The sequence below is a fragment of the Tursiops truncatus genome, chromosome 4 (genome assembly GCF_011762595.2).
Source record: "Tursiops truncatus isolate mTurTru1 chromosome 4, mTurTru1.mat.Y, whole genome shotgun sequence".
Lineage (NCBI taxonomy): Eukaryota > Metazoa > Chordata > Mammalia > Artiodactyla > Delphinidae > Tursiops > Tursiops truncatus.
The window spans coordinates 18567577-18594633 of record NC_047037.1 but is presented as its reverse complement, the minus strand read 5'-3'; the positions used below and the strand labels follow the sequence as shown (position 1 = coordinate 18594633).

The 27057-nt window shown below is 43.8% G+C and overlaps 1 protein-coding gene and 1 pseudogene across 3 annotated transcripts in view; one reads left to right on the top strand and one right to left on the bottom strand.

Moving 5' to 3' along the window:
• Positions 1 to 6173, bottom strand: part of WWTR1 (WW domain containing transcription regulator 1) — a 131868-nt gene extending 125695 nt beyond the window's left edge. Inside the window, exons 1-2 of one of the 3 annotated variants that reach the window (XM_073803706.1) lie at positions 5940 to 6173; positions 5101 to 5534 (exon numbers count right to left, since the gene is read on the bottom strand). In XM_073803706.1, the coding sequence (XP_073659807.1) occupies positions 5101 to 5531 (431 nt within the window). In that variant the 5' untranslated portion in view covers positions 5532 to 5534; positions 5940 to 6173. Of the gene's footprint in view, positions 1 to 5100; positions 5535 to 5739; positions 5882 to 5939 lie in introns of those variants that run through there. The other 2 variants (XM_004316774.4, XM_073803707.1) reach the window with 2 other exon arrangements.
• An 86-nt stretch (positions 6174 to 6259) lies between these two features.
• On the top strand, positions 6260 to 15588 carry LOC109549844 (large ribosomal subunit protein uL30 pseudogene; annotated as a pseudogene).
• Positions 15589 to 27057: the final 11469 nt, after the last annotated feature.

Here is a 27057-nt window from a genome sequence, read left to right as displayed (position 1 = left end):
ACTAGAGAAAGCCCACCTGCAGCAACAAAAGACCCAATGCAGCCAAAAATAAATAAATAAAATAAATAATAAAAGCAATCTCTCTTTAAAAAAAAAAAGAATCCGCCTGCCAATTCAGGGGACACGGGTTCGATCTCTGGTTGGGGAAGATCCCACATGCCTCAGAGCAACTAAGCCACAACTACTGAAGCCCGCGTGCCAAGAGCCTGTGCTCCGCAACAAGAGAAGCCACCGCAATGAGAAGCCCACATACCACAACCAAGAGTAGCCCCCACTCGACGCAACTAGAGAAAGCCCATGTGCAGCAATGAAGACCCAAGGCAGCCAAAAATTAATTAATTTGATAAAAACAGTTTCTCAAGTATGTACTCCAGCAAAATGAGGGCATAAACCAAAAAAGAGGAAGACAAACAAACAGCACTCCTAGCCATGGAAAGAAGTAAAGAGAAGCCCTAAGGATGACAGCTCTGATGTAGAGCTAGAGAGCAACAAGAATGGAACAGAAAGATGAGGGAATCTGACATAAAAGCTTAAGGAAAGGAGACCTGACAGAACCCAGGGGATTGAGAGCCTGGAAAATTTTGAGATCATAATAAAGGCAAATAGTATATAAACATATAAAAAGACAATTAGAAATAATAGGAAAAAATGTTTAAGAAAGTCAAGATCCAAAGATGAAGAAACTAAAAGGTAACACAAATTTTAACAACTGATGAAGAGTGAAAAGAAAGAATCCCTATGACTTTGGGGCTGGATATATCCTCCTTTGAGTGTCCCAGGAGTCCTGACACCAGACACAATGTGCAAGTCTAAGATCCAATGTTAATACACAAGGCAATAAATTATATTAAATGTTGCCTCCAGTTTTTCAACTTCAAGAATAATTTATGAATAAAAAAGTCAATTTGGGGACAAAGCACAAAACTTTTATTGGTTATGGGTTCAGAGCTTTGGAATATTAAGATGTCACTAACAAAAAGCAAATTGTGGAACTGATAGCCACCCAAACCTCCTTGACTTACAAAATGGGGAATCAGAAATACCGTAAAGGGGCTTCCCTGGTGGCTCAGTGGTTAAGAATCCACTTGTCAGTGCAGGGGACATGGGTTTGAGCCCTGGTCTGGGAAGATCCCAAACACGGCAGAGCAACTAAGCCCGTGCGCCACAACTACTGAGCCTGCATGCCTAGAGCCCGTGCTCCGCAACGAGAGAAGCCACCGCAGTAAGAAGCCTGCACACTGCAACAAAGAGTAGCTCCCCACTCATGGCAACTAGAGAAAGCCCACAAGCAGTAACAAAGACCCAATGCAGGCAAAAATAAATAAATAAATAAATTTATTTTAAAAAATAAAATAAAAATTGAAAGGTTCCCTCTGTGAGCCTTGAGAAGGTGAAGGAAACCATTGTGTTTCAACAAAAGTCCTTTTATACTATTGGGTTTGGTACCACCTGCACAGATCACTTTGACAAAAATAATTTTCTACCACACATTTCAGAAAAGGCAAAACACTAAAATTATTACTAAAAATTGAGAGTGCCAGCAAACGTTATAGTTGGAATTATATTTAAGAGTGGGGATAATTTTTCTTACAGAATATGTTATTCAAATAAAAATTTTCTACAAGAATGGAAAGTTCTACTGAATCCAGATCACTTTCTTCTTTATAATTCTCTATTTTCTGGTCTATGTACACCAAACATGTATTCCATTTATAACCAGAAATTTTTTTTTAATTTTAATGTGATCAGTGTTCAAAGTCAGCGTGCCAGTTGCTAAGAGCCCAACACCTACACACCCCAGCCTGATTTATGAGCTGTAGAGAACAGCAGGAACAATGCAGTTGTCAGAGGCCATGCGTTTTAACATTCTATCCTCCCCATTGTTAAATGCTACCCTAACACCACAGGGAAGGTGTGAATGTTTAGAAAAGGTGCCCTGTAACAGGTACCAGAAAGTGATTACACCATATACCTAGGAACAATCTTGCCTGAGAAAATAACAAAAAGGTTTTTTAAAGCTTCTTAGATGTCCAGGCTTTGTATCCCATAAAGCTCATTGTTCAGCTGGGGAAGTGACATGAGGATAAAGGTGGGAGTGGGGAAAACGGAAAACTGCTCCCTAAGTAGATGACAACAGATTAGAGGGCCAGTCCAGGGTCCACCATTAAACAACCACAAATGGCATTCCCCAAGTCACGTGAATACCCTTCCCTGGCCTCAGTTTTCTAACCTTCCCCCCAAGAAAATGACCTTGTCAATTATAAAATACTTTGATTTCTGATTTATAAAGCCCTCCACTCCTGACAAAATCAAGACTAGGATTCTACTGCTAGCCCCATTTCACAGATGTTGGGGCAAAGTCATGGGTAGATTTTATGAAAATTAATTCAGGGTTAGTTGCCACCATTTTCCAAGCTTCTACTTAAATCCACCAAAATACATTGCTTTTTGAGGCTGTGGAACACAGTGTGGCATATAACATTTATCTTATTCCAGCTTTAAACAAAGCTCCGAAAGAAATTCAGAGAACTCCTGGCAGATTGCTTATCTCAAAAAACAAAAGTCACAGTGACTTAATTTCTTAAATTCCCTTAGCTACTTGGCCAAAAAATTTCCAGGGATAGCATCAGATCAAGCCTACAGGCCTCCTGCTTACACGTTTTTCCAGTTGTTGTCTTTATTGACTGTCCAAAGTGAAATGAAGATGCACCCTGCTTTGGACTGAGGAGTGACTGTTAGTTGGGGGGATGAGGCAAATGGAGCAGATCAACTTTCTCTAAACCCAAGGCCTACTTCCATTTTTAACCTAGTTTCACAAACATATTTTAGAGCTACTCCAATCATTCAAAGCCTGTATAAAAGGGAACTCTTTTGTTTTATTTCTGTTTAGGGATCTTTTCCCTCTAGCTTTCCTCAGATATTAGGCAAGCCCAGCTCTTATTTCACATTTTTAACAACCAGCTATACCAATCATATACATATTTGTGTGTGTATATTTATAAACACAGTCCAAAAATCATTTGGGACCAAAAATAGCCTCCAAAATTATTAGAAATTATTGGGTCTTTTTCTACTTGTAGGTACTACTAAGTCCATTTCTATAAAAGTCACAGTAAGATATTCAAAACTGCATTTACCTAAGTAAAGCAATACAAGATGCTACTTTGGATCTTTATATAGTATACAAACTAATGCCATCCTTTGGAACAATATCATCACACTTAGAAAAATGTCATGCTATTACATCACATACTTGAATTCCACCAACTATTTAGAAATTAAAGCACTGGACTTCCGCACTGGACTTCCCAGGTGGCGCAGTGGTTAAGAATCCTCCTGCCGATGCAGGGGACACAGGTTCCGTCCCTAGTCTGGGAAGATCCCACATGCCACGGAGCAACTAAGCCCATGAGCCACAACTACTGAGCCTATATGCTACAATTACTGAAGCCCGCGCACCTAGAGCCCGTGCTCCAGCAACAAAGACAAGCCACTGCAACGAGAAGCCCGCGCACCACAACGAAGTGTAGACCCAGCTCACTGCAACTAGAGAAAAGCCTGCGCGCAGCAACGAAGACCCAACGCAGCCAAAAATAAATAATTTTTTAAAAAAAAGAAATCAAAGCACTGAGTACGTGTCCACACTGTCACTCACAACCCAGGAGAAGACCAGTTGTGGACTAAAATGACCATCAAGTCTGTTTTAGGACAAGGGCTTCTCAGCAATGCATCAACCCCAGCAAAAAAATAAAGCACTCCTCCTTGCACAAGACATCAACAGCTTTGGGATGGGAAAGGAATAATTGGCCACCAGTATGTGTCAAAGGGTTGGCTATTATAAGCCTCATCCATCCTTGTGTATTTGTTATTAGGGTCCTCTCACAGCAATCAAAGTATCAAATATTAGTGCCAAAGAAAGGGTTGATCATCTTTTTAAAATAGCACATAACATCTTAACGTCTAAACTAAAGCTACTCAATCAAAGAAATATGGGCTTTAACATAAATTCCAAGGCAAGTTCTTAGAGGAGGTGTTTCCCTCCATGGCAGTGAACAGCCCGCCAGGGCAGGCAATCCTGGACCAAGTGGTCCAGCTGGCACGACTTCAATCCAGGCCATTGATAGCCTGACCCCCCATGACCTCACTAATTACATTGCAAGTTCCAGCTTGGCTTCTCCTCCAGAATACAATTATTTTAGGGTACCACAATGGAAACAACCTTCTTTATGCCTATCAATATATTTTCCTATACAGTCTAATTCCACTCAAATGTAAACTTCATTACATCAAAAAGCTGGAACAAAGGGAAGGGAAGAATGACAAAGCAGGCTCCTGATTCGATGGTATTTTAGGTTACCAAGGGCGACATAATAAAACTCCGACCCAATTTCCACACAATTGATTTGTCCAGCCTACAACTACTTCACCAGGCAGTTACTAATTACATCACAGGTGCTGTGTGGTCATCACGTCACCAGTAAGGCCTACCAGGCAGTGTTCACTTTTCCAGACTGCTTTTCCCAAGAATGGAGAGACTGGAGACCACCTACACTACCAAGTGTCCCTCTCCTCCCCAAGCCTCAGATCTGCTCTAGCATTTATGTTGATGTCATATCTCAGTGGATCAGGCTCTGACTATCTGACTTAGAGTGGGCAGGGAAGGGAGTAAGAGTTTGGGTCCAGGAGTCTGTATCAGTACTCCAGCTGCAGGGCATAGTCACCTATGTGTCTCATTGAGAATTCTCCCAAAAGTTTTTTTTTTTCTTGTACCTCTAAGAGTTTCCATGTCCCGAATCTCTTGTGACTTCCAGAACCCTGGAAGAACTTCACCAGACTCAGTTTCTGATCCCTTACAATTCCAACACCCAGAGACTCACTCCCTACTTCCAGCCTCCCAGATCTCTGGGAAACAGCCGTGGAAAGTGACACATCACCTCTCCCTCCCTCCCTCTCTCTCTCTCTCTCTCTCTCTCTCTCTCTCTCTCTCTCTCTCTCTGTCTCACACACACACACACACACACACACACACACTCAAGAACAAGCGTGCACACACCCTGGGTATCGTGACTCTGTGTCCCCCCTAGCTCCAGGCTGACTTACTTGAGGAAGTACCTCTGGCCAGTGGCCGTGAAGGTCATCTCCCAGCCTGGGGGCAGAGGCAGCTCGTCGGTCACGTCGTAGGACTGCTGTCGGAGGTGCGCGTGCTGCTGCGCCGGGCTGCCCGCAGCGCCCGCGCCGGTGCCCAGCTGCAGAGACGCGGGCGACGAGTGCGAGCGGACGTGCTGGGCGCCGCCGGCCAGTCGGGGCCCAGGGTGACCACCGGACGAGTCGGTGCTCGACTGGCGCGAGTGCGAGCCGGAGTCAGGCTCCTTGAAGAACGACTCGGGCAGGATCTTCTTCCGCCACGAGCTGGGCTTGGGGTTCATCACCGAGTTGAAGAGGGCTTCGAGGTCCGTGTCTAGGTCTTGAGTGACGTGAATCACTTGCTGCCCGGGTGGCGGGAGCGGAGGGGGCGCCGAGGCCGGATTCATCTTCTGCAAGGAGAAAGGAGGTCAGATTAGCCTTTTATTGAGGGTTGGAGAGGGTGATACGGGGGGGAGAATAGAGAGAAAAAGCAAAAGAGACAGATAGGTGTCAGCCTCGGGATCCCAGACACCCAGCAGTTAAGACCAGCCGGATGGGGGAGGGGTCCCTCCTGGCCTCGAGAATTATGCAACTTTCTTGAAGCCAAGAAGTTACCAGGAAAGGGGGGATGGGGTGGCTGCTGGGAGTTAACTGCACTGGAGACGCTGCTGAACTGCTGGTGGCAAAGGACAGGTCGAAACTTTCCAGGACAGTCAGCCCCCCTAAGTCTCCAAGACATCTCAACTCCGGAAGCCCGAGGAGCCGGGCGCCCTGGCGTGGTGCCGGGTGAGCGGGCGCGCGCCAGCGGGCACTACCTGGGCGCGCAGCGAAGCCGAGTCTGGGCGTGCGGCGGCCGCCGTCCCGCCCGAACTCGCTGTCGGGCCTGGGTCGCTAGGGTGCGTCCCGAGCTTGCAGGGCTAGAGCCGGGGCCCGGCTGGCAAATCCTGACCCGACTCGGTGCCTAGCAGCCGAGAGGGCCTTCCGCTCTCACATCCCCCGAACTGGCCTCAGGCGCTCGCGCTCCGCGAGGAGGCTGAGGAGAAGCAGACAGCGCGGCCGCCGCGGCTCCCGGACTGTCCCATAAACAAAGTTTGGAGCAAACTCCCACTCCCAGGAAAGAGGCGGGGCCGAAAGTTGAGCTGTTGAATTATGCATGACCTCCAAGTCCCCAGCCTGCCTGCCCCCGCTCGTCTCTCCCCTTTCTCTTCCTCCTCCTCCCACCCCCGGCTCCAGAAAACCCTGGGCGTGCTGGGTACTTTGCAGGGTAAGAGGAGACGGGTGCCCTCCACCCACTCCTCCTGGTCGCGCGGACCTCTCCCGCGGAGCCCTGGATCTGCATTCCTTTGAGTTTACCACGGACTTGGGGCGGGATCAAAGGGAAAGTGGCCCGAGCCTGTTTAATCAAGGACTTGTGGACCGAAACCAAGGCTGGGGGCGGCGGAGGGCACGCGGGTGAGGGGCCCAGACCGAGTAAGGGCCGGTCCTGGGCGCCGCGCCCTCCCTTAGTGCCGGGTGCCGAGGCCGGGAGCGCCGGAGCGCTGCACTGATCCGTGATTCTGCCTGAGGGCGGGCCCGGGTGCGCTCCGGCGCGGGGAGACACCAGCGAGGCCAGCCTTTCCACGGGAGGCTACTTAGCGCTTGTGACCATATTTGGTCTGGCGAGGAGGCATCTCGGCTGTTTGGCTTTCAATTGTCTGCTCGTGCGCAGACGGTGCCCAGAAAGTGCCTCTGTCGCTAGGGATGCGGCTTCGCCAGCTGGTTCATTGTAAACAACCTTCAAACCATTTATCAATCCTTGTTTTCCTCTCCAGGGTGACTCAAGTCACTAGGGGTTGAGAAGAAACCTGGTCAAAGCTTGGGCGCTGGAAAGGGACAGCGATCGTGCCCCCCTCTCCCGCGACATCCGCGCGGGTAGTGGGAGGATTGGAATGTCCCTGACGCCCTCCAGAGAGCCTGGAGCCGGGATGGAACCGGAACAGGTGGCTGGGAGCAGAGAGGGTGCGCCAGTGACCCGGAAAAAACCACCCACCCTCCCACCGACAGGATCTAGGCGAGGGGTGGAGACCCCCTGCTAGATCTAGACTGGCAAGACAGCTGCGGGAAGTAGGAGGCGGCCTGGTCCTCCGGAGCAGCTCAGTTCCTTCTTTCCTTGTCCCTTCTCCATTGGGGAGAATGGGAGAGTGGCTGCGAGGTAAGTCAGGCTTCAGAAAGTCCCTACCCGACCCCATTTGATTCAAACATAAGTTTATGAAATAAGTCATATGAGGCGATATATGTAAAGCACTTTGAAGACATACCTGCCTACATACCTCTTTGTTAAATAAAATAGAATTGTATCAAGTGCAAGTATTGTGCCTTCACAGTTTTATAAGGGTGGAACAAAGTCAAAATTAAAATCTGGAGTTGCTTTGAAGGAGGAAAGTTTGTGGGAAAGACAAGGCCACCCCATAGTTTATTTTTATTTTTTTAATTTAATTTTTTTTTGTGGTACGCGGGCCTCTCACTGTTGTGGCCTCTCCCGTTGCGGAGCACAGGCTCCGGACGCGCAGGCTCAGCGGCCATGGCTCACGGGCCCAGCCGCTCCGCGGCATGTGGGATCTTCCCGGACCGGGGCACAAACCCACGTCCCCTGCATCGGCAGGCGGACTCCCAACCACTGCGCCACCAGGGAAGCCCCACACCCCATAGTTTTGCTTTGGAAAAGGTAAGAGTATTGGGGGCACATTCCCTGAATGGCTTCTCCCTGTCAGTGCCCAAAATAGAGCAGAGGCCACCTAAGTGAGCCCGCCCCCCATTATCTGTGTTTGAGGGTGTGCTCTGATTCCAAACTCCCCACAGATGGGAAAATCAAGACTGCCTGAGAGAGAAAGACAGTCATGTGGATCACTGTCAAAGGTGAGCAGAGCATGGCTCTTTCAGGAGACTCTGGAACTATTTCCCATCAGCAGGTCCTCTGCCCATAGGACCAGCAGAGGGAAGGGGAAGCTGCTACAGGTCACTCCATGGGAAATAGCATCTTTACAAGCTATCGTCAGAAGCCACCACAGTTGCAACAATGGGAAAATTAGCTCTGGAACTAGAGGAAGTGACTGGGACCGAAAGGTTACTAATTCAGAAGCCACTTGATGAACAGATGCAACCTTGAGGGCAGCCCAACTCCAGGAAGGTCCTCACCCAGGAAGGAAGGTCTTGCTTTGTAAAGAGTTCCTGGCTGCTGCACAGAGGAAGATGCTGAGGGAGCCATGAGATTAATCAGTTAGGGAGAATCAGGATTGAGGTTGGGTGGGCAAGGATGCCGTCATTCCTTGCCAAACTTCAAGACATAGATAGTGGAGGACAAAGTAGATGCCTGAAATGGAAACTGCTCTGATCACGTGATAGCTCAAAGGGAAAACTCCCAGTTCCCAAACAGTCTATAAGATATGATAGTGGATGGCCAAAGAGATTTGCTTCAGTGCCTCAAACAATAGTTTCAGATTAAATAACATTTATAGGTGCCTTGTATATATCAGGTACTGCCCATAAGAGGCAGTATGGTGTAACAGGTAAGTGTATAATGAATCTCTGGAGGAAAATACCTGAGGCAAGATACTGAAACTCTCTATTCCTGAGTTTTCTCCTTTGTAAATTAGAAACAATAACCGTACCCACCTCACAGGATTTTAGATTAAAACAAATTACAGTCGGCCCTTTGTATCCTTGGGTTCCACACCCACTGTGGATTTAAAAAAAAAAAAAATCCAGAAAGTTCCAAAAAGCAAAACTTGAATTTGTGGCACACTGACAACTATTTACATAGCATTTAATTGTATTAGTTATTATAAGAAACGTAGAGCTGATTTAAAGTATATGGGAGGATGTGTGTAGGTTATATTTAAATACTACGCCATTTTATATAAGGGACTTGACCATCCTCAGATTTTGGTTGGGGGGCGCGGGGTGTCCTAGAATCAACCCCCTGCTGATACTGAGGAACGACTATATACAAATTTTATCTGTTCCCACTGATTTAGAACACAAGCTTTGAAATGCCTAGCTCTACTCTCTACATTGGGCAAGTAATTTAACCTCCCTTAAATCATAGATTATTCATTTACAAATTGGAGATAATAGTGTGGTAGTCTGTGACACTGCAGGTCTTCAATGGACCACCCTTCTTTTGGTCACACCCTTATGGAGTCCCTCCCACTTAAATCTGGACTGGGCCAGTGACTTGCCTTCGCCTGGAAAATGCAGCCCTGCATCTGTGTTTGTTCCCTCTTTTAACCCCAAGGGAGGTGTGGAAGTTTCTGCTTCTGTAATTTTGGGAGATCTGAGCCATGCTGGGGAAACCACGTGCAGAGGAAGAGGCCCTGAGAGAGGTGGAGACAGGGAGAACTCCAGCCATCCAGCACCGGAGCTGAGCCCAGCCCCCAGCCGGCCCAACAGCTGACTGCAAGGGCATCAGTGACTAGCATCAAGACCAGTAGAACCAGAGCCCAGCCCAGCCCAGCCCAGATTGTAGAACAAATAAAATGAATATTGTTTTAAGCTACTAAATTTTCAAATTTTTTTTTAAATGCAGAATGGGCATTCTAAAGATTAAATAAGAAATTACAAATAAAGTTCTTAACACAAATTCTGTTACATGCTGAAGTATTTAATAAATAATGGCTGTGATTTGGGCTCAGACCCATAAAATAGATAATAGACAAATATTTTACAGGTAAGGAGACTGGCCCAGTGAGTTTTAAAGTACAGGAAGATCTCACTTTGTAGCACTTCACAGATACTGCGGGTTTTTTTTACAAATTGAAGGTTTGTGGCAACCCTGCATCACGCAACACTACCGGCTCCATTTTCCCAACAGCATTTGCTCAGATCGTGTCTCCATCATAGTTTGGTAATTCTCACAATATTTCAGACTTTTTTCTTACAGTATTTGCTAAAGGTGATCTGTGATTAGGGATCTTTGATGTTACTATTGCAAAAAGTTTACAACTCACTGAAGGCTCAGGTGATGGTTAGCATTTTTTAGCAATAAAGTATTTTTTAATTAAGGTATATACATTGTCTTTTTTTTTTAAACATAATGCGATTGCATTATGTTTAAAATGCAAACTACAGTACAGTGTAAACGTAACTTTTATATGCACTAACTACAGTACAGTGTAAACGTAACAAACTACAGTACAGTGTAAACGTAACTTTTATATGCATGGGGAAGCCAAAAAGATTCGAGCGACTGGAACTAAACTGGCAATATCTCCGAGGTATGCCTGTATTTTGTCCAAATACGTGAAATGAATTCTTGGGGGGAAAAAAAGTGCTGGGACATAGCCCAGGGTTTGTAATCCTAGATTGGAGTGCTTTTTTCTACTCTCCCCTCCTTTGAGCCAGGAGTTGCTCTCTGGTTTTGTCATTTTTAATCAGTGAGATACCTACTGCCTACCTATCTCATAGAGAAGAAACTCCACAATTTTTATAAGATAATCAATTGAGAGTACACTCCTGCCGATATGTAAATCTCTCTACTTGCAAAGACTTTCTCTCCTCCCTCTCTGTCCATATCCAATCAACGGCAAGGACTGTCAATTCTTCCTTCTGATGTCCCTCAAGCCCATCCTTCCTTTCCCACTCCCACAACAGGACCTTATCTTCAAAGCCTGCAGTGGCTTCCTGATTGGTTTCTCTCCCTCCAGTCCCTCATTTCTGGCCTCCCATTTTCATGTCATTCCCTGGCTCACAAGCTTTGAACAACAACCCACAAGAAAAAAAGTCAGAGCTATCAATCCAGCACCCAAGGACTCCCAACACACTGCCATCTTCACAGCATTCTGACCTTAATTTTTACACAGATGTGTCCCTCATCCTCTCCAGCTAGGCTCTGACCCAAGCACATTTGGCCTAATCCTTCACTACACCTATCTCTTTGTTTGAACCCTGCTCAAAACTGCCCTCCATACTCCATGGTCAAACCTTCATCCATCCCTCCTTTCCCTTAAATTCAGGCTGTTCTTGTCTTTTTCACTCCCTTGACACGTAATCACAGGTAACACTGCTTTATATTCTGTTTCAACTTTTACCTCAGTATCTCTTGCCTCGCCAACTGGATTGTAAATAGCTGCAGGGCTAGACACATCTTGCATTTCCTTATGGAATTGCTTCTCTGAAGGCCATAATTCCTTGCTGAGGGAATGCTGATCCTTACATGACTTTGCCTGTTCCTCTTCCAGCACCCACTGGTGTCCTCTTAGCAGTTTGTAAGGCACTCTCTCACCATTCACTGTAATTCTGGCACTACATATGGACTCAGCTCCTGAAAAGGACTGCAAGCTCTTAGAGGACAAGTCTAAGAGGACTTCATTTTCCTTTTTCTCTTCCCCGTGCCTTACAAGGTGTTCTCCACACAGGCGTGTCCAGTACACTAGCCTAGCCCAGTGGCCGTTGCCTGCCATTCTGCCTGAGGAAAGCCACAGGCCGCTTTTCTCAGCTCTGAATCACTGACTTGGTCTGAGTGGATGATTCCAGCTCAGGTGAATGGTCAGAAACTTGGTGGGGTGAGTGAGTTGTTAAAAGACTCTAGCCCAGGAGCCCTTGGGGCAGAACCTGCCTGGACTTGCTGAACCAGTATGGAGAAAATTCCCAGAGCAGAATCACCATTAGCAACTGAAGGGGAGCAAAACAGACAAGGACTTTGAATAGATAAGGGTTTGAATAATCAAGAGTCCAGAAAACTGTTGAAGAAGATTATTTCAACAGGAGGCTAAGAGTTGACCAGTTCCTTGACATAGTATGTGTGTATTCATAATTTACCACTTCTCAAGTGTCTACCACAGTGTCCAGCACATGGCAAGTTTACAAATACTTCCAATGATGGCTGCTGCCACCCAGTTCTGCATTCACTCTCCTCACATGCGGGTCTCACTGTCAGGCTTCACTTTGGTGTTCCTAAAAAATGCATCACTGGTATGATCGTAAGGAAGATAATTTTGATAAAGGTGATGATGACGGTGATGATGGATGGGACTGTGGTCTGCCTCATGTTATCTCTTACTTCAGCAATGCAGTTGGACAAGAGGAAGAAGGAATTTCTGAGATTCAGTCTGTACTTGGGTACTGTGCACGAGTTGTTTATCCTTTAGTATTTTTACTATACATATGTATTTGGGGGGGGGACTGGAGAAAATAATTTTAAATGGAAAAATTAATTAATTAATATATATTTAGAAAAGAAAAATATGCTTTTGGAAATGCTTAACACGGGAATTCCCTGGATGTCCAGTGGTTAGGGTTCCACTTCACTGCCAACATGTGGGTTCAGTCTCTGGTTGGGGAACTAAGATCCTGCAAGCCGTGTAGCATGCCCTTCTGCCCCCCCCCCCAAAAAAAAAGGAAAGAAAAAGAAAATGCTTAACAACGTAAAGCATGGTTTGGAGGTTAACTAGCAGCTGTATTGGAAAGTTGCCAGTTGCAGCATAATCTATAGTAGGGGAAAATTAGAAGTTTCTTAAACACTTAACATGAGATTGGTTAAGTATATGTGACGGCTCAATATATCCAGTGAATTTTTGGTAGCTATCTGAAGTAGTACTTATGAAGATAATATATCAATGTGAAAATGTCTTTTTTAATAATTTTTGATGAAAAAAATCCAGAAGCAAGTATTAATGAATACCATAATTACAACTTTGTTCAAAAACATTGAGGCAGGTGGGAAATGAATTAAAAATACGATGCTAAAGTAATACCAAAAAATAAAATGTCTATATAAAAATAAAATACATAGATAAATGTCTCTCTTTATGTACTTAGATCTGTGTAGATCTATAAATGTGTCACATGATAGAGAAATTGAATCATCACCCTCAGAAGCCTAAACCATATTATTAATATTATTTTGGGTGTGATGAAAGAACTAATTACCAGTGTTTGGGGGGAAATTTCAAGGTGCTCAGTATTATTCATATATTCAAGAAATATATATATATGTGTTATACATATACGTACATAAATTTGGAAAAAAAATTTTAATTTTTTTTAAAGAAAAAAAATTGGGGTCCCCACTATGTGCAGGACCAAAAGTGGTCTTTCAAGCCGAGCTTGGAAGAGTTTACCACCTGATAGGACATTCATTGGTTGACGATGTCATTCAACTCCTCCCTCGACCCAAATAAGTCCCAGATCTGGTTACACCAGCTGTTCAAGCCACCTCTCTTCCCCTGTCTTATTTGTCATGTTGACAGGAGCCAAGCATATACAAGCTCCACTGTTATCTCTCTGTCTCAGAACTGTCCAGACTCAAGTGAGGTCACTTTTCGTGCCTGGTAAAGAAAAGTCAACCGTGGTTTGGAGCCAAGGAGACAAGGAGAGGACCAGCCAAACCAAGACAGGGTGGAGGGAGGGCCCAGGAGGCAAATGCTGCTCCACGAAAGAGCTAACCCTACAGGCATGAGTTCAACTCATACATGCTTAAAAACAACAAAAGTTTCCTTTACAAATATATATTTGAGGGCTTCCCTGGTGGCACAGTGGTTAAGAATCCGCCTGCTAATGCAGGGATCGTGGGTTCAAGCCTAGGAAGATCCCTTGTGCCGCAGAGCAACTAAGCCCGTGCGCCACAACTACTGAGCCCACGTGCCACAGCTACTGAAGCCCGCGCATCTAGAGCCCGTGCTCCACAAGAGAAGCCACCGCAATGAGAAGCCCGCGCACCACAACGAAGAGTAGCCCCCCTCGTCGCAAGCCCGCACGTAGCAACAAAGACCCAACTCAGCAAAAAACTAAATAAATAAAAAGATTGGCTTATAAAAATAAATTAATTAAATTAAAATATATATTTGCATATAATCTTGGATCAGAGGGTGAATTTATTCTCATGTAGTGTCTGCCATACAGTAACTCCTAATTTGACCATATGACTGTAGACATTTCCCCCTAGTCAAAATAATTAAAAGTTATTAGTATTTCAATTGTCACAATAAGAGTGAATAATATTTGTATAATACTTTACAGACTACAAAACAATTTCACATGTACAATCACACATGAATCTCACAGTAACTCTGTAAGAATTGTCAGGCAAGCCTTACTGGAACACCTATTTTACAGATAAGAAAACAAAGGTTCAGATAAATTTGTGTCTTGCCGAAGGTCATTGATTTGTAACAAAAGAGCCAGAACTCAGCCCTTTCCGGCTGGAACCATGGAGGGTGCGGAAGAGAAGAAAAAGAAGGTTCCTGCTGTGCCAGAAACCCTTAAGAAAAAGCGAAAGAATTTCTCAGAGCTTAAGATCAAGCGCCTGAGAAAGAAATTTGCCCAAAAGATGCTTCGAAAGGCAAGGAGGAAGCTTATCTATGAAAAAGCTAAGCACGATCACAAGGAATACAGGCAGATGTATAGAACTGAAATTCGCATGGCTAGGATGGCAGGAAAAGCCGGCAACTTCTACGTAGCCACGGAACCCAAATTGACGTTTGTCATCAGGATCAGAGGTATCAATGGTGTGAGCCCAAAGGTTCGAAAGGTGTTGCAGCTTCTCCGACTCCATCAGATTTTCAATGGCACTTTTGTGAAGCTCAACAAGGCTTCAATTAACATGCTGAGAATTGTGGAACCATACATTGCATGGAGGTACCCAACCTGAAGTCAGTAAATGAATTGATCTACAAGCGTGGTTATGGCAAAATCAACAAGAAGCGAACTGCCCTGACAGATAACGTGTTGATTGCTCCATCTCTTGGCAAATACGGTATTATCTGCATGGAGGATCTGATTCATGAGATCTATACTGTTGGAAAACGTTTGGGTTCAAAGAAGCAAACGACTTCCTGTGGCCCTTCAAATTGTCTTCACGAGGTGGAATGAAGAAAATGACCACCCATTTTGTTGAAGGTGGAGATGCTGGCAACAGGGAAGACCAGATCAACAGGCTTATTAGAAGGATGAACTAAGGTATCTACCATGATTACTTCTGTAATCTGGCCAGTTAATAAACAGTGACTGCTTTCAAATTAAAAAAAAAAAAAAAAAAAAAAGAGCCAGAACTCAAACTGTCTAGTGCCTCCAGGCTTTCAAATTATATTTCTCTTATATCTTCTTAACTGAATCAGAGTCTTAATTGCTTCTTCCTTTGTGAGCATTACAGAATTCTGTCTGTTCCTCAAAAAAAAAAAGAGAGAGAGAGAGGATATTTTTAAAGTTTTTTCTCCTCCACTGACTTACAGTATCATTTCACAAATGCTTTGTCATCTAATGGCCATTCAACGCACAGAAGATTGAAGTTTAGTTGTCTCTTCCCTCTCATTAAATAAATGAAAAGTCAAATGTGTTGGAGGGAACTTAAAGTGTAATCAGGTCCTGATTAATGGAGTGCTTGTGTGTATTAAAGAACCCCTTCTGTGTTGTGAATCGTCACTACTAATTAATATGGAGCAGGCAGTCCCTGCTTTTTTTTTTTAAAGGATTGTAGTCCTTAAGTCGTTTTCTAAATTGGTCATTTGGAACTCAGTATGCATTTTGTTACAGAAAAAGTATATCACAAATGATGACTAGGCACTCTAGCCTAGCCATTGAACTAGGGGCTCTAACAGCCCCAAATCCTTGGGGGCCCCCAAACCTCAGTCTGTCCTGACCCTCAGATTGAGTCTTTCTAGACCCTTCAAGGGCTGGTGTGGGGAAAGAGCTCAGAAAACAGGCAGATTTCTTCCTGCAGCAAGAAGAGTCTCCTACAGGATCAAAGTGTTTCCTGTGAGTCCAGGATTACCTTGTTGGACAAATTCATATTTTCTATATCATACACGTGCCAGGAGTGGGAGGAAAAGTTAAGACTCCTCTTGGCTGCAGGTAAAAGGTTTTGTTCACTTAAGCAAAAGTGAGCAATTACAAGGATACTGCATAGAACCTGAAAAAGTCCACATCTCTCTCTCTCTCTCTCTCTCTCTCTCTCTCTCTCTTTCTGTCTCCCCTACCCCACTTCTCTCTGCATATCTTCTTCACTCTTCTTTCTGCACCCAGCTTTTTCTGCTCTTCAATCCACATGGCACGTGGTTGTCTACACCTCACAATTTCACATATTATAGTTTCTCTTGAAAGAGAAATGGACTTTTGCCTCAAGTCCAAATTCCCAGGGAAAGGTGTCTGATTGGTTTAGCTTGAATCAGGTGTTCATCTGGACTAATCACCTTTAATGGTGGGTAGGAGGCAGAGCAAGGTCAAGAATAAGTACAATAAGCATGATTCTCAAGGGAAGGCAGGACGCTCTCAGAAAGAAGGCCCAGGCAGAGAAACTCAGAGATGGAATAGCTGCCTGTGTTCATATGCTTGGCATTTCTTAGCAGGAACAAAAATCTCTTAGCTCTTTACCTTTTAGAAACAAATCACCAACAAAATACTTAGAGGTATCACATGATGCCCTTACAGCCAAACAACTTTAGGACTACATGGGTACCAACCTAGTGGCTGCACATTGTAGTTCTACTGAATCATCATCTCCCATTTTGGAGGCAAAGATTTCAGGCAAGAGACATTTTATTGTTTATTCTGTGAATTTCCTCCCACCCGCCATCAAGGCTCTTTCTGGTATTGATTGTACAGCCAGGAGCTCCAGGTTAGAGATGATAATATAATTCAGCCTGGCTAGTAGACATTGTATCAGTATCTGTAAAAATAAAACTTGTTATGGCTTTCAAGGGAAAAAACTTCAGTTTTAGTTTTCTCTTGCAATTGTTAAAAGACTTGGGACTTCCCTGGTGGGCCAGTAGCTAAGACTCCGAGCTCCCAATGCAGGGGTCCCGGGTTCAACCCCTGGTCAGGGAACTAGATCCCATATGCCACAATTAAGAGTTCACATGGCACAACTACAGATTCCTTGTGCCGCAACTAAAAGGCCCTCATGCCTCAATGAAGATCCTGCACAGGGCAACCAACACCCTGCTTAGCCAAATAAATAAATATTAAAAAAAAAAAAAAAAAGACTGCCTTATTCAATTAAGTATGGCAACTTGAACCTTTCAACGAGGAATGACAAAGTTCTTTGTCTGATTCTGATTTAAATACGTCTCAGGTGAGAAATTTATCTCTTCTATCTGCCCTGGAGATAGGTTATATTGAAGTGTCCAAGAGCTGATGCTTCATTACTTTACATCACAAGTCAAGGTCTTAAATTAGAAGTGATGGATCCCATTCTTAGAATAAAATTAGTCACTAATAGAGAGGGGCCCTTTGGGTGTATTCCCTGACAACTCTGGAGCAATAGTTATATTGATTCTTCCACATAAACTCCCTTAGACACTCTACTCACCAAAAAATGTCACAGGGGTTTCAAAACATTTTGTGTTAGTGTTTGAACGTCACAAGAAATAAGTCTCAGTCTGTTTGGTTGAAAAGACAGACATAATGTGGTGGTACATTTCATCCTTGCTAATGAATCTTCCTTTGACTTTCTGCGCAGCTTGGCCAAATGAGTTCGGAGACCAAACTTTACAGCCTCCAAAGCAATTTGCTGGTATGGGAGAGACCCAGCCCATTTTCCCTAAAATTACCAAAAGCCTTCGTGCAGAATCCAAGTGTTTATCTTTAGTCAGTCTTTTCTGTTTCATCACTGCCAGGAGATTTGTTTTTGTAGGAGAGGCAATAAGAACCCCACATATGGGTATTTTCCTACCCAGACTCATTTACTTGCAAGGGAACCTCTCTGGTGGCCACAAAATCTCACCAAGGAAAATCCCAACCAAGTTTATTACTGGGCCAGTTCCATTAATCCGCAGCTTGGGGCGGCAGTGTGTAGCTGGTCTGGGAACAAGAGTGCTCTTTTTTACTTATCACAAATCCATCTGAACTCAAAAGGGCCTCACTTAAATCAGGAATTCCTGTTCTTCTGGAAATGTCATTTCATCTGAATTAGCAGTTCTGTGGTTTAAAGGAGACAAACAGGATTCTTACCACTAGAGTCCAATGGCAGGGAAAAGGGAGGCAACCATAAAAGTAATCCAGGGAAAGTTTGGAGGTGAACTTGCCCTCCTGTAAATAGACAAAATAGACCTCTGTTTCCCTAGTACAAGTTCTAGAAGACACTGACATAACCTGTAACTCCTCTGCAGAGTTAAATGACAGTAAATTGGCCAAGAGAGATACCTGTATTGATAGGGTAGGTGTCTGTTTAACCTTCAGGTTTAAACTCTTCATCAAGCAAAAAAACCCAGAAAAACAGTTGGTTACTTGGAAAAGAACTATTTAGAAGTGTGATTTGTGGGTCAGTTCAGATCCACCAGGAAGCAGATGCCAAGATGGAATTAGAGGAGCGAGAGATGTATTGCAGGAAAAGCCTCTCAAGAACGGAGGGGAGAAGGAAGAAAAGCAGGCAGGATGGCAATGCAGATATGACACCTGTGAATGGAGGAAAGAAGGAAGGAGGATTGGGTGTGAAGAGCTTCAGACTGTAGTGCAACCCTGAGAAAGTCCTGACCCAGCTGATGGGGAACTTCAAGGCAATCCTTGACTGACAGGTGGCCCACATGGGCAGGAAGGGCCCAGCTTTAGCACCCTGCTGAGTGCAGTCACTGGCAGGTTGAGGAGAGCATGGCCTTCAGCAGTGAATTTCACAGAGGCAGCAGCTGCGGCTGTTAGCTCCCTGCCCTCCTCACAGGAGATTCTCTGTTGAAGGGAGCCCTAAGCAGTGAACCCGCATGGTTTTCACCCTGGTCTATACAGACTGCATCACATGGGCAGACTTCTCTATCCATTTTCAGGGTACAGTTCTTCCCAAGTTCCTGTGGACCTCTCCTCTTGAGGGGAAACTTAGAAGAGGCAGTTTAGTGACCCAAACCACAGCCCCCATGCTGCAGTTGGTCTTGAGGCCATAACTGGCATTTATCTTCTCTCTCCTCAACTATCCACTCTGAAGACTCCACATCCTACTCTTATCACCTTTGCAGGAGTTGATGGCTCCCTTATCTGGTAGTGCCACTCAGACCTTCATTCTTAGGGGGCCCAAGCCCTTGGAATCGGACCCTTCTCAGAGTGAGGATGTTGTGTAAGTCCATCCACAGTTATAACTGAGAAAACGAATCCACAGAGGTACCAAGTAGATCACCTGGCTGTGCACATTTCTCCCTCCCCCTTGCCCTCCCAGTGCAGTATCAGCCTTAGCTCCTCCCACTGCTCAGGGTCATTGGTTCCGGCTGGAATGATGGCAACTCTTCTCTCCTGTTGGTCCTGGACACAGGAGTCTAAAGTGCCTGTGTGGCATTCATAGATTATAGTTCAATCATACCATTATGTCACCTAGCGCACTCCCTTTGGGGACCTGGACCTCTAACCCTACAGAGCGCAACGTTGTGAGGATGGGAAGCACAAAATTCCCCAATGGGTCACTAGGAGTGATGTTAAATGGGCCTTCTCTTGTTGCCACCCCTTCATTCTTGTACCCGTGCATTCTTCCTATAAGTGACATAATATCAAATAAACGTCTCTGGTTTGGTGTGTATACATTGCACTCTGTAGGATGGCAACTTATCCCTGCAGAGTCTTGCTTACAAGCTGGTGCTTTAGCTGTGCCTTCTGTCTACCAGTTTAGCTAATTCTACATATTGAAGTATGTAATATAACCAGTGGATTCTATAGCTAAGGGGTAATTTCTGCGCCTCCTCTGCTGCAAAGTGGGTTTCGTGATCGGATGCTATATTGCGTGGGATTTTATGCCAATGAATCAGGCATTCTGTAAGTTTCCAGATAGCAGTGCTGACTGAGGCTCTGTGGGCAGGGAAGGCAAATGCATACCCCCAATAGGTATACATTCCTGTGCAGGCTGGATGGAGGGGGCCCACTGCAGTCAACTGGCCAAGTGGCTGGCTGGACTCTTCCGGGAATACTGCCACATTGGATGCTAGTCTCTGTTTTTGGTACACTGGACATTTAGAAGCAGCAGGAACTAGAGCAGCTTTGGCAAATGGGAGTCCGTACTGTTGGGCCCATAGTCTCTATCTCCAACACCTTTCACTTGTCCATCGTGTCCATTCTGGGGTGGTTGAGGGCAAAGAATGGCTAATGGCAACTGGCCAAGTCCATTCTGCCTACTTGGTTTTTTAGTGCCTCTTCAGTGGTTAATACTTTTGGGTGGGCATTAATATGTAACACAGAATCTTCATGCTTCACGCCCACTTTCATATATCCATCTACATGCCTCTGCTTCTGACCTTTGTCAAAATCCTCCAGTGCTTTCCCTTTCAGAGTCACTGCACAGGAAAGTATATGTATTCACATCTCAAGCAGTTACCTCTCCTTCCATACAAAGTGAATGACCTTGCAATGCTCGAAGCTCTACCCACTGGGAAGTTTATGAGCCACTGTCCATTTTTGTCTTGCACCCACATACAGAGCCAACCTATCCATAAGCTAACCCTAGCTTTGAATATTTCGTCCCCCTTCAGCTGGTTGGGAACATACAGAGCGTGAAGGCAGCTGGTGCGTCCGTAGCGGATGACATGGGTGTCTGGGATACCTGCTAATGCAGTTTGCTCACACCCTCTGGTCCTGCTCGGGCTCAATCCTGGATGTACCATTTCCATTTTATGATGGATTGCTCTTGGGTCTGTCCGACTTTATAACTCAGTAGACCAAATAGAACCCAATTTATAATAGACAATTCTAAATGTATGCTCACATGTTACCCCATGGCCAACTGCTCCATCTCCACCAGGGCCTGGTAACATACCAGTGAGCTATTTCTGAAAAGATGTAAAACTCTCTGCTGCAGATGGCATGGCCCAGCTCTAGAAATCTTAGAGTCTGTGCTGTGATTCTCTTACTGGGGCTTGCTATAAATTCCACACTGTATCATTTCCCACCTCCAACCTTATAGGCTCTGCCAGGGAGTATGGTCAAGTAACGGGGCTGCTTACACCCTGTACTTGCTATAGAGCCCTTTCTTGCTCTGGGCCTCACTCAAAGATAGCGCCTTCCATGTCACCTGGGATTTGGGCTGCAATAGCATTCTTAGATATGGAATATGTTGCCCCCAGTACATGAAGAAGCCCATCAGGCATCGTGGTTCCTTCTTTAGAGTAAGAGATGCAAGATGCAGTATTTTGTATTTTACTTTGGAGAGGTTTTCCCAGAATACCCTTGACTACTGAACCCTTAAAAACCTCACTGAGGTTCAGATCCCTGAATCTTCATAGATTTGTCCCCCATCCTCAGGTGTACATGTCTCCTACCAAGGCTGCCAGCACCCTAGCCACATCATGCTCATTTGCCTAATCAGCACACTGTCACTGATGTAATGGATCAATGTGATGTTCTCTGGGACGTTTAGATGGTCCAGCTCTGTATCTGAACCACACATAACAGAGGGTGGAGAATTAACATATCTCTGGGGCAAAATTATAAATAAATATTGTCTATTCCAAACGAATGCAAACTGGTTCTGATCCTCTTTTCTTTTTTGTTTTTTAAATTTATTTATTTATTTTTGGCTGCATCGGGTCTTTGTTGCTGTGCGCGGGCTTTCTCTAGTTGTGGCGAGTGGGCGCTACTCTTCACTGCGGTGCGCAGGCTTCTCACTGCGGTGGCTTCTCTTGTTACAGAGCATGGGCTCTAGGTACACAGACTTCAGTAGTTCTGACTTGCAGGCTGTAGAGCACAGGCTCAGTAGTTGTGGCACACGGGCTTAGTTGCTCCACGGCATGTGGGATCTTCCCAGACCAGGGCTCGAACCTGTGTCCCCTGTATTGGCAGGAGGATTCTTAACCACTGAGCCACCAGGGAAGCCCTGATCCTCTTTTCTTTCTTTCTTTTTTTTTAAATGATTTTATTCATATATATGCACCTAACATTTTATTCTGGTTAGAGTTTATTTTATTTATTTACTTATAAGTTTTGTTTTGTTTTGTTTTTTTTAACATCTTTATTGGAGTATAATTGCTTTACAATGGAGTGTTAGTTTCTGCTGTATAACAAAGTGAATCAGCTATACATATACATATGTTCCTATATCTCTTCCTTCTTGCGTCTCCCTCCCTCCCATCCTCCCTATCCCACCCCTTTAGGTGTTCACAAAGCACCGAGCTGATCTCCCTGCGCTATGCGGCTGCTTCCCACTAGCTATCTACCTTACGTTTGGTAGTGTATATATGTCCATGCCACTCTCTCACTTTGTCCCAGCTTACCCTTCCCCCTCTCCATATCCTCAAGTCCATTCTCTAGTAGGTCTGCGTCTTTATTCCTGTCTTGCCCCTAGGTTCTTCATGACCATTTTCTTTTTATTTTCATTTTTAGATTCCATATATATGTGTTAGCATATGGTATTTGTTTTTCTCTTTCTGACTTACATCACTCTGTATGACAGACTCTAGGTCCATCCACCTCACTACAAATAACTTAATTTCCATCCACCTCACTACAAATAACTTAATTTTTTATGGTTGAGTAATATTCCATTGTATATATTTGCCACATCTTTATCCATTCATCTGTTGATGGACACTTAGGTTGCTTCCATGTCCTGGCTATTGTAAATGCTGCTGCAATGAATATTATGGTACATGACTCTTTTTGAATTATGGTTTTCTCAGGGTATATGCCCAGTAGTGAGATTGCTGAGTCATATGGTAGTTCTATTTTTAGTTTCTTAAGGAACCTCCATACTGTTCTCCATAGTGGCTGTATCCATTTACATTCCCACCAACAGTGCAAGAGGGTCCCCTTTTCTCCACACCCTCTCCAGTATTTATTGTTTGTAGATTTTTTGATGATGGCCATTCTGACCGGTGTGAGATGATATCTCATTGCAGTTTTGATTTGCATTTCTCTAATGATTAATGATGTTGAGCATTCTTTCATGTGTTTGTTGGCAATCTGTATATCTTCTTTGGAGAAATGTCTATTTAGGTCTTCTGCTTATTTTTGGATTGGGTTGTTTGATTTTTTGATATTGAGCTGCACGAGCTGCTGGTAAATTTTGGAGTTTAATCCTTTGTCAGTTGCTTCATTTGCAAATATTTTCTCCCATTCAGAGGGTTGTCTTTTCATCTTGTTTATGGTTTCCTTTGCTGCGCAAAAGCTTTGAAGTTTCATTAGGTCCCATTTGTTTATTTTGTTTTTAATTCCATTTCTCTAGGAGGTGGGTCTAAAAGGATCCTGCTGTGATTTATGTCAAAGAGTGTTCTCCCTATGTTTTCCTCTAAGAGTTTTATAGTGTCTGGCCTTACATTTAAGTCTTTAATCCATTTTGAGTTTATTTTTGTGTATGGAGTTAGGGAGTGTTCTAATTTCATTCTTTTACATGTAGCTGTCCAGTTTTCCCAGCACCACTTATTGAAGAAGCTGTCTTTTCTCCATTGTATATTCTTGCCTCCTTTATCAAAAGTAAGGTGACCATATGTGCATGGGTTTATCTTCGGGCTTTCTATCCTGTTCCACTGATCTATATTTCTGTTTTTGTGCCAGTACCATACTGTCTTGATTACTGTAGCTTTGTAGTATAGTGTGAAGTCCAGGAGCCTGATTCCTCCAGCTCCATTTTTCTTTCTCAAGATTGCTTTGGCTATTCGGGGTCTTTTGTGTTTCCATAAAAATTGTGAAATTTTTTCTTCTAGTTCTGTGAAAAATGCCATTGGTAGTTTGATAGGGCTTGCATCGAATCTGTAGATTGCTTTGGGTAGTAGAGTCATTTTCACAATGTTGATTCTTCCAATGCAAGAACATGGTATATCTCTCCATCTGTTTGTACCATCTTTAATTTCTTTCACCAGTGTCTTATAGTTTTCTGAATACATGTCTTTTGTCTCCTTAGGTAGGTTTATTCCTAGGTATTTTATTCTTGTTGTTGCAATGGTAAATGGGAGTGTTTCCTTAATTTCTCTTTCAGATTTTTCATCATTAGTGTATAGGAATGCAAGAGATTTCTGTGCATTAATTTTGTATCCTGCTACTTTACCAAATTCATTGATTAGATCTAGTAGTTTTCTGGTAGCATCTTTAGAATTCTCTGTATAGTATCATGTCATTTGCAAACAGTGACAGCTTTACTTCTTCTCTTCAGATTTGGGTTCCTTTTATTTCTTTTTCTTCTCTGATTGCTGGGGCTAAAACTTCCAAAACTATGTTGAATAATAGTGGTGAGAGTGGACAACCTTGTCTTGTTCCTGATCTTAGAGGAAATGGTTTCAGTTTTTCACCATTGAGAACAACGCTGGCTGTGGGTTTATTACGTATGGCCTTTATTATGTTGAGGTACGTTCCCTCTATGCCTACTTTCTGGAGGGTTTTTATCATAAATTGGTGTTGAATTTTGTCAAAAGCTTTCTCTGCATCTATTGAGAAGATCATATAGTGTTTCTCCATCAATTTGTTTATATAGTTTATCACATTGATTGATTTGCGTCTATTGAAGAATCCTTGCATTCCTGGGATAAACCCCACTTGCTGATCCTCTCTTCTGATTGGAATGCAAAACAACTCATTTGCCAAATCAAACACCTCACACCATGTATCTGAGTCCTTATTCATTTGCTGTAGCAAGGATACGTGGCTTGCACCGCAACTGCAATCATGGCTACGACTTGATTGAGCACACAGTATCAATAGTCATTTTCTGTGATCCAGATGGTGAATTAAACAGCAATATAATCAGGACCACCTGCTCCCCTGCATCCTTTAGATCTCTAATGACAGCACGTATCTTTACCACCCCCTCTCCCACTCTTACCTTCAGGATGCAATATTGGTTTTGATTTGCTGTCTTGCTGGGAGTGGACAGTTTCTCAGGGTGCCATTTCAGAGGATTGTACTTGACCTTCCCCACTGTGATAACTCTTACCCCACAGGCCAACAGCCAATGGGAAGATTAGTCCAACTGCCAAGAGGATCAATCCCAATTATATACTCAAATACAGAGGAAATGGCCATCCGATGGGTCTGCAGACCCAGGGAATCCACTGTAAGTCAGACTGCCAGAACTCCATTTTATTTATTTATTCTAACTGTGGGAAAAGGGGCATGACAATGCTTCAGGTCTCCAAACGTCAATACCAACTCAGAAACTGTATCCAATAATCCTTGAAGTGTTTGAGTATTCTCCTTTCTCCAAGAAAATAGCCATCGATTCCCTTGGAAATGACTGAGAATCCTTACAGCATTACTTGCCATGGTGTTCCAGGGTTCCTGAAGACGTGGCTACCTCTTCAGGCAATGGATTACTGATTAATAGTTGGCTCAGACCCAGGAACTGAGCGAGAGATCGTGACTTTTTATGGGGGCAACCAGTCCCAGCCCCCTGCTCCTTCATTCTTGTCTTATTCTGATTGTAGATATTAAGTAGTACCCCTCAGGTCATGGACAACACCTAGAATGTGAAGAAGGCTATGAAATACCTTAAATGCTATCATTAAATGTCAAAGGTGACTTATTTAAAAGGCAATCTTACTTAATAGTCCAAAATATTTAAAGCCATGAACTTCCACTTTTACATACAACCCAAACAGAAATGTTTATGTATGTTCACTCAGAGACATGAACTAGAATATTCATTGTTCACAGCAGTGAAAACTTCAAATAGGAAACACCCCAAAATCCTTAAAGAGTGGATTGAATAAATAAACAATGAGGCACTATGCAGCAATAGAATGTAGAATATTTTAGACTGAACAACTACAACTACAAACATAACACAGATAAATCTTACATATATAATACTGAACAAAAGAAGGTAAACATTCAAGAATATATAGTGTAGAATTACATTCCTATAAATTATAAAAACAGGAAAAGCAAATCTGTGCTGTTTGAAGTCAAGATAGTGATCATCCTTGGCAGGAGAGGACTGACCGGAAGGGATTACAGAGAGTGGGGTGCTTCTGGGTACTGGAAATGTTTTGCTTCTTGATCTGGGTACTGGTTCCATGGTTATGTTCAGCCTGTGAAAGTTAATCAAACTGTACACTCATGATATGTGCACTTTTTGTACGTAGTATATCATGTTTCAACAAAAAAGTTCAAAATGTATATTTAAAACTACAAGATACCGAAGGAGAACTTCAGAATACAACTTTTTGGATTTCTTAATGTAAATCAGGAGTTCCCAAACGTTGAGAAGCATCACAGTCACCCTTTCCCCAACCTATAGAACCGCTGGGGTAGAGAACAGTAATTTAAGTGTGTCAGGAGCAGGGTGAGGCTGACTAGGTGGGTTTTCACGATCCACAGCAGAATATGGTCAAAGAAGCATTCCTGGGTTTCTTAGCCTCCTACACTCTGGCCACTTCAGAGTGCTTCCTAAATTATACAGCATATGGAAGTTCTAGCCAACTGCTTGGTCTTTACTCCTGGGAACAGCACCTGACCCTAGTCTCAGTCCCTTTCCAATCCTGGTCAAAGTAGCTGGACAGTTCTAATGGACATCTGATGTTTTCATCTGTCTTGCATTTCCCCCTCCTTCTGAAAATAGAGCACTTCTGTTCCTAAGGAGGACCCATTCCAAGGAGATTAGGTGAGCCTGACCCCCACCCTAGCCCTCTAGCCTTAGGAGTAGGACTATAACTTAGGCCTAGCCAATCAGAGTTCTGCCTAGGTCTTTTTTACCTGCAATGTCTAGAGACTTAGCTTCTTTACACTGAAGCCACAAGCAAGGAAGGTACAAGTCTGGCCACTGTAGCATAAATCATGTACTCCACATGCAAGAAGCCAGTGTAGAGTAAAGACAATTAGAGCCAAGTGAACATTAAGGACAGGACAAGAGATAGGTCTCCAAAGATATTGTTTGAGCTCCTGGATATAACCATTCCTGAAATCCACAACTATACAGTTATAGGACCAGTAAATTCCTATTATTGTATGAACTGATGTGAGTCCATTTCTGTTCCTTGAAACTGAACTGATGACTAATACCTAGAATAAAACAAACCAAAAAAAAAAAAAAAAAAAAAAACCAAAACGCTTAGATGCCTCTTTACCCTCTTT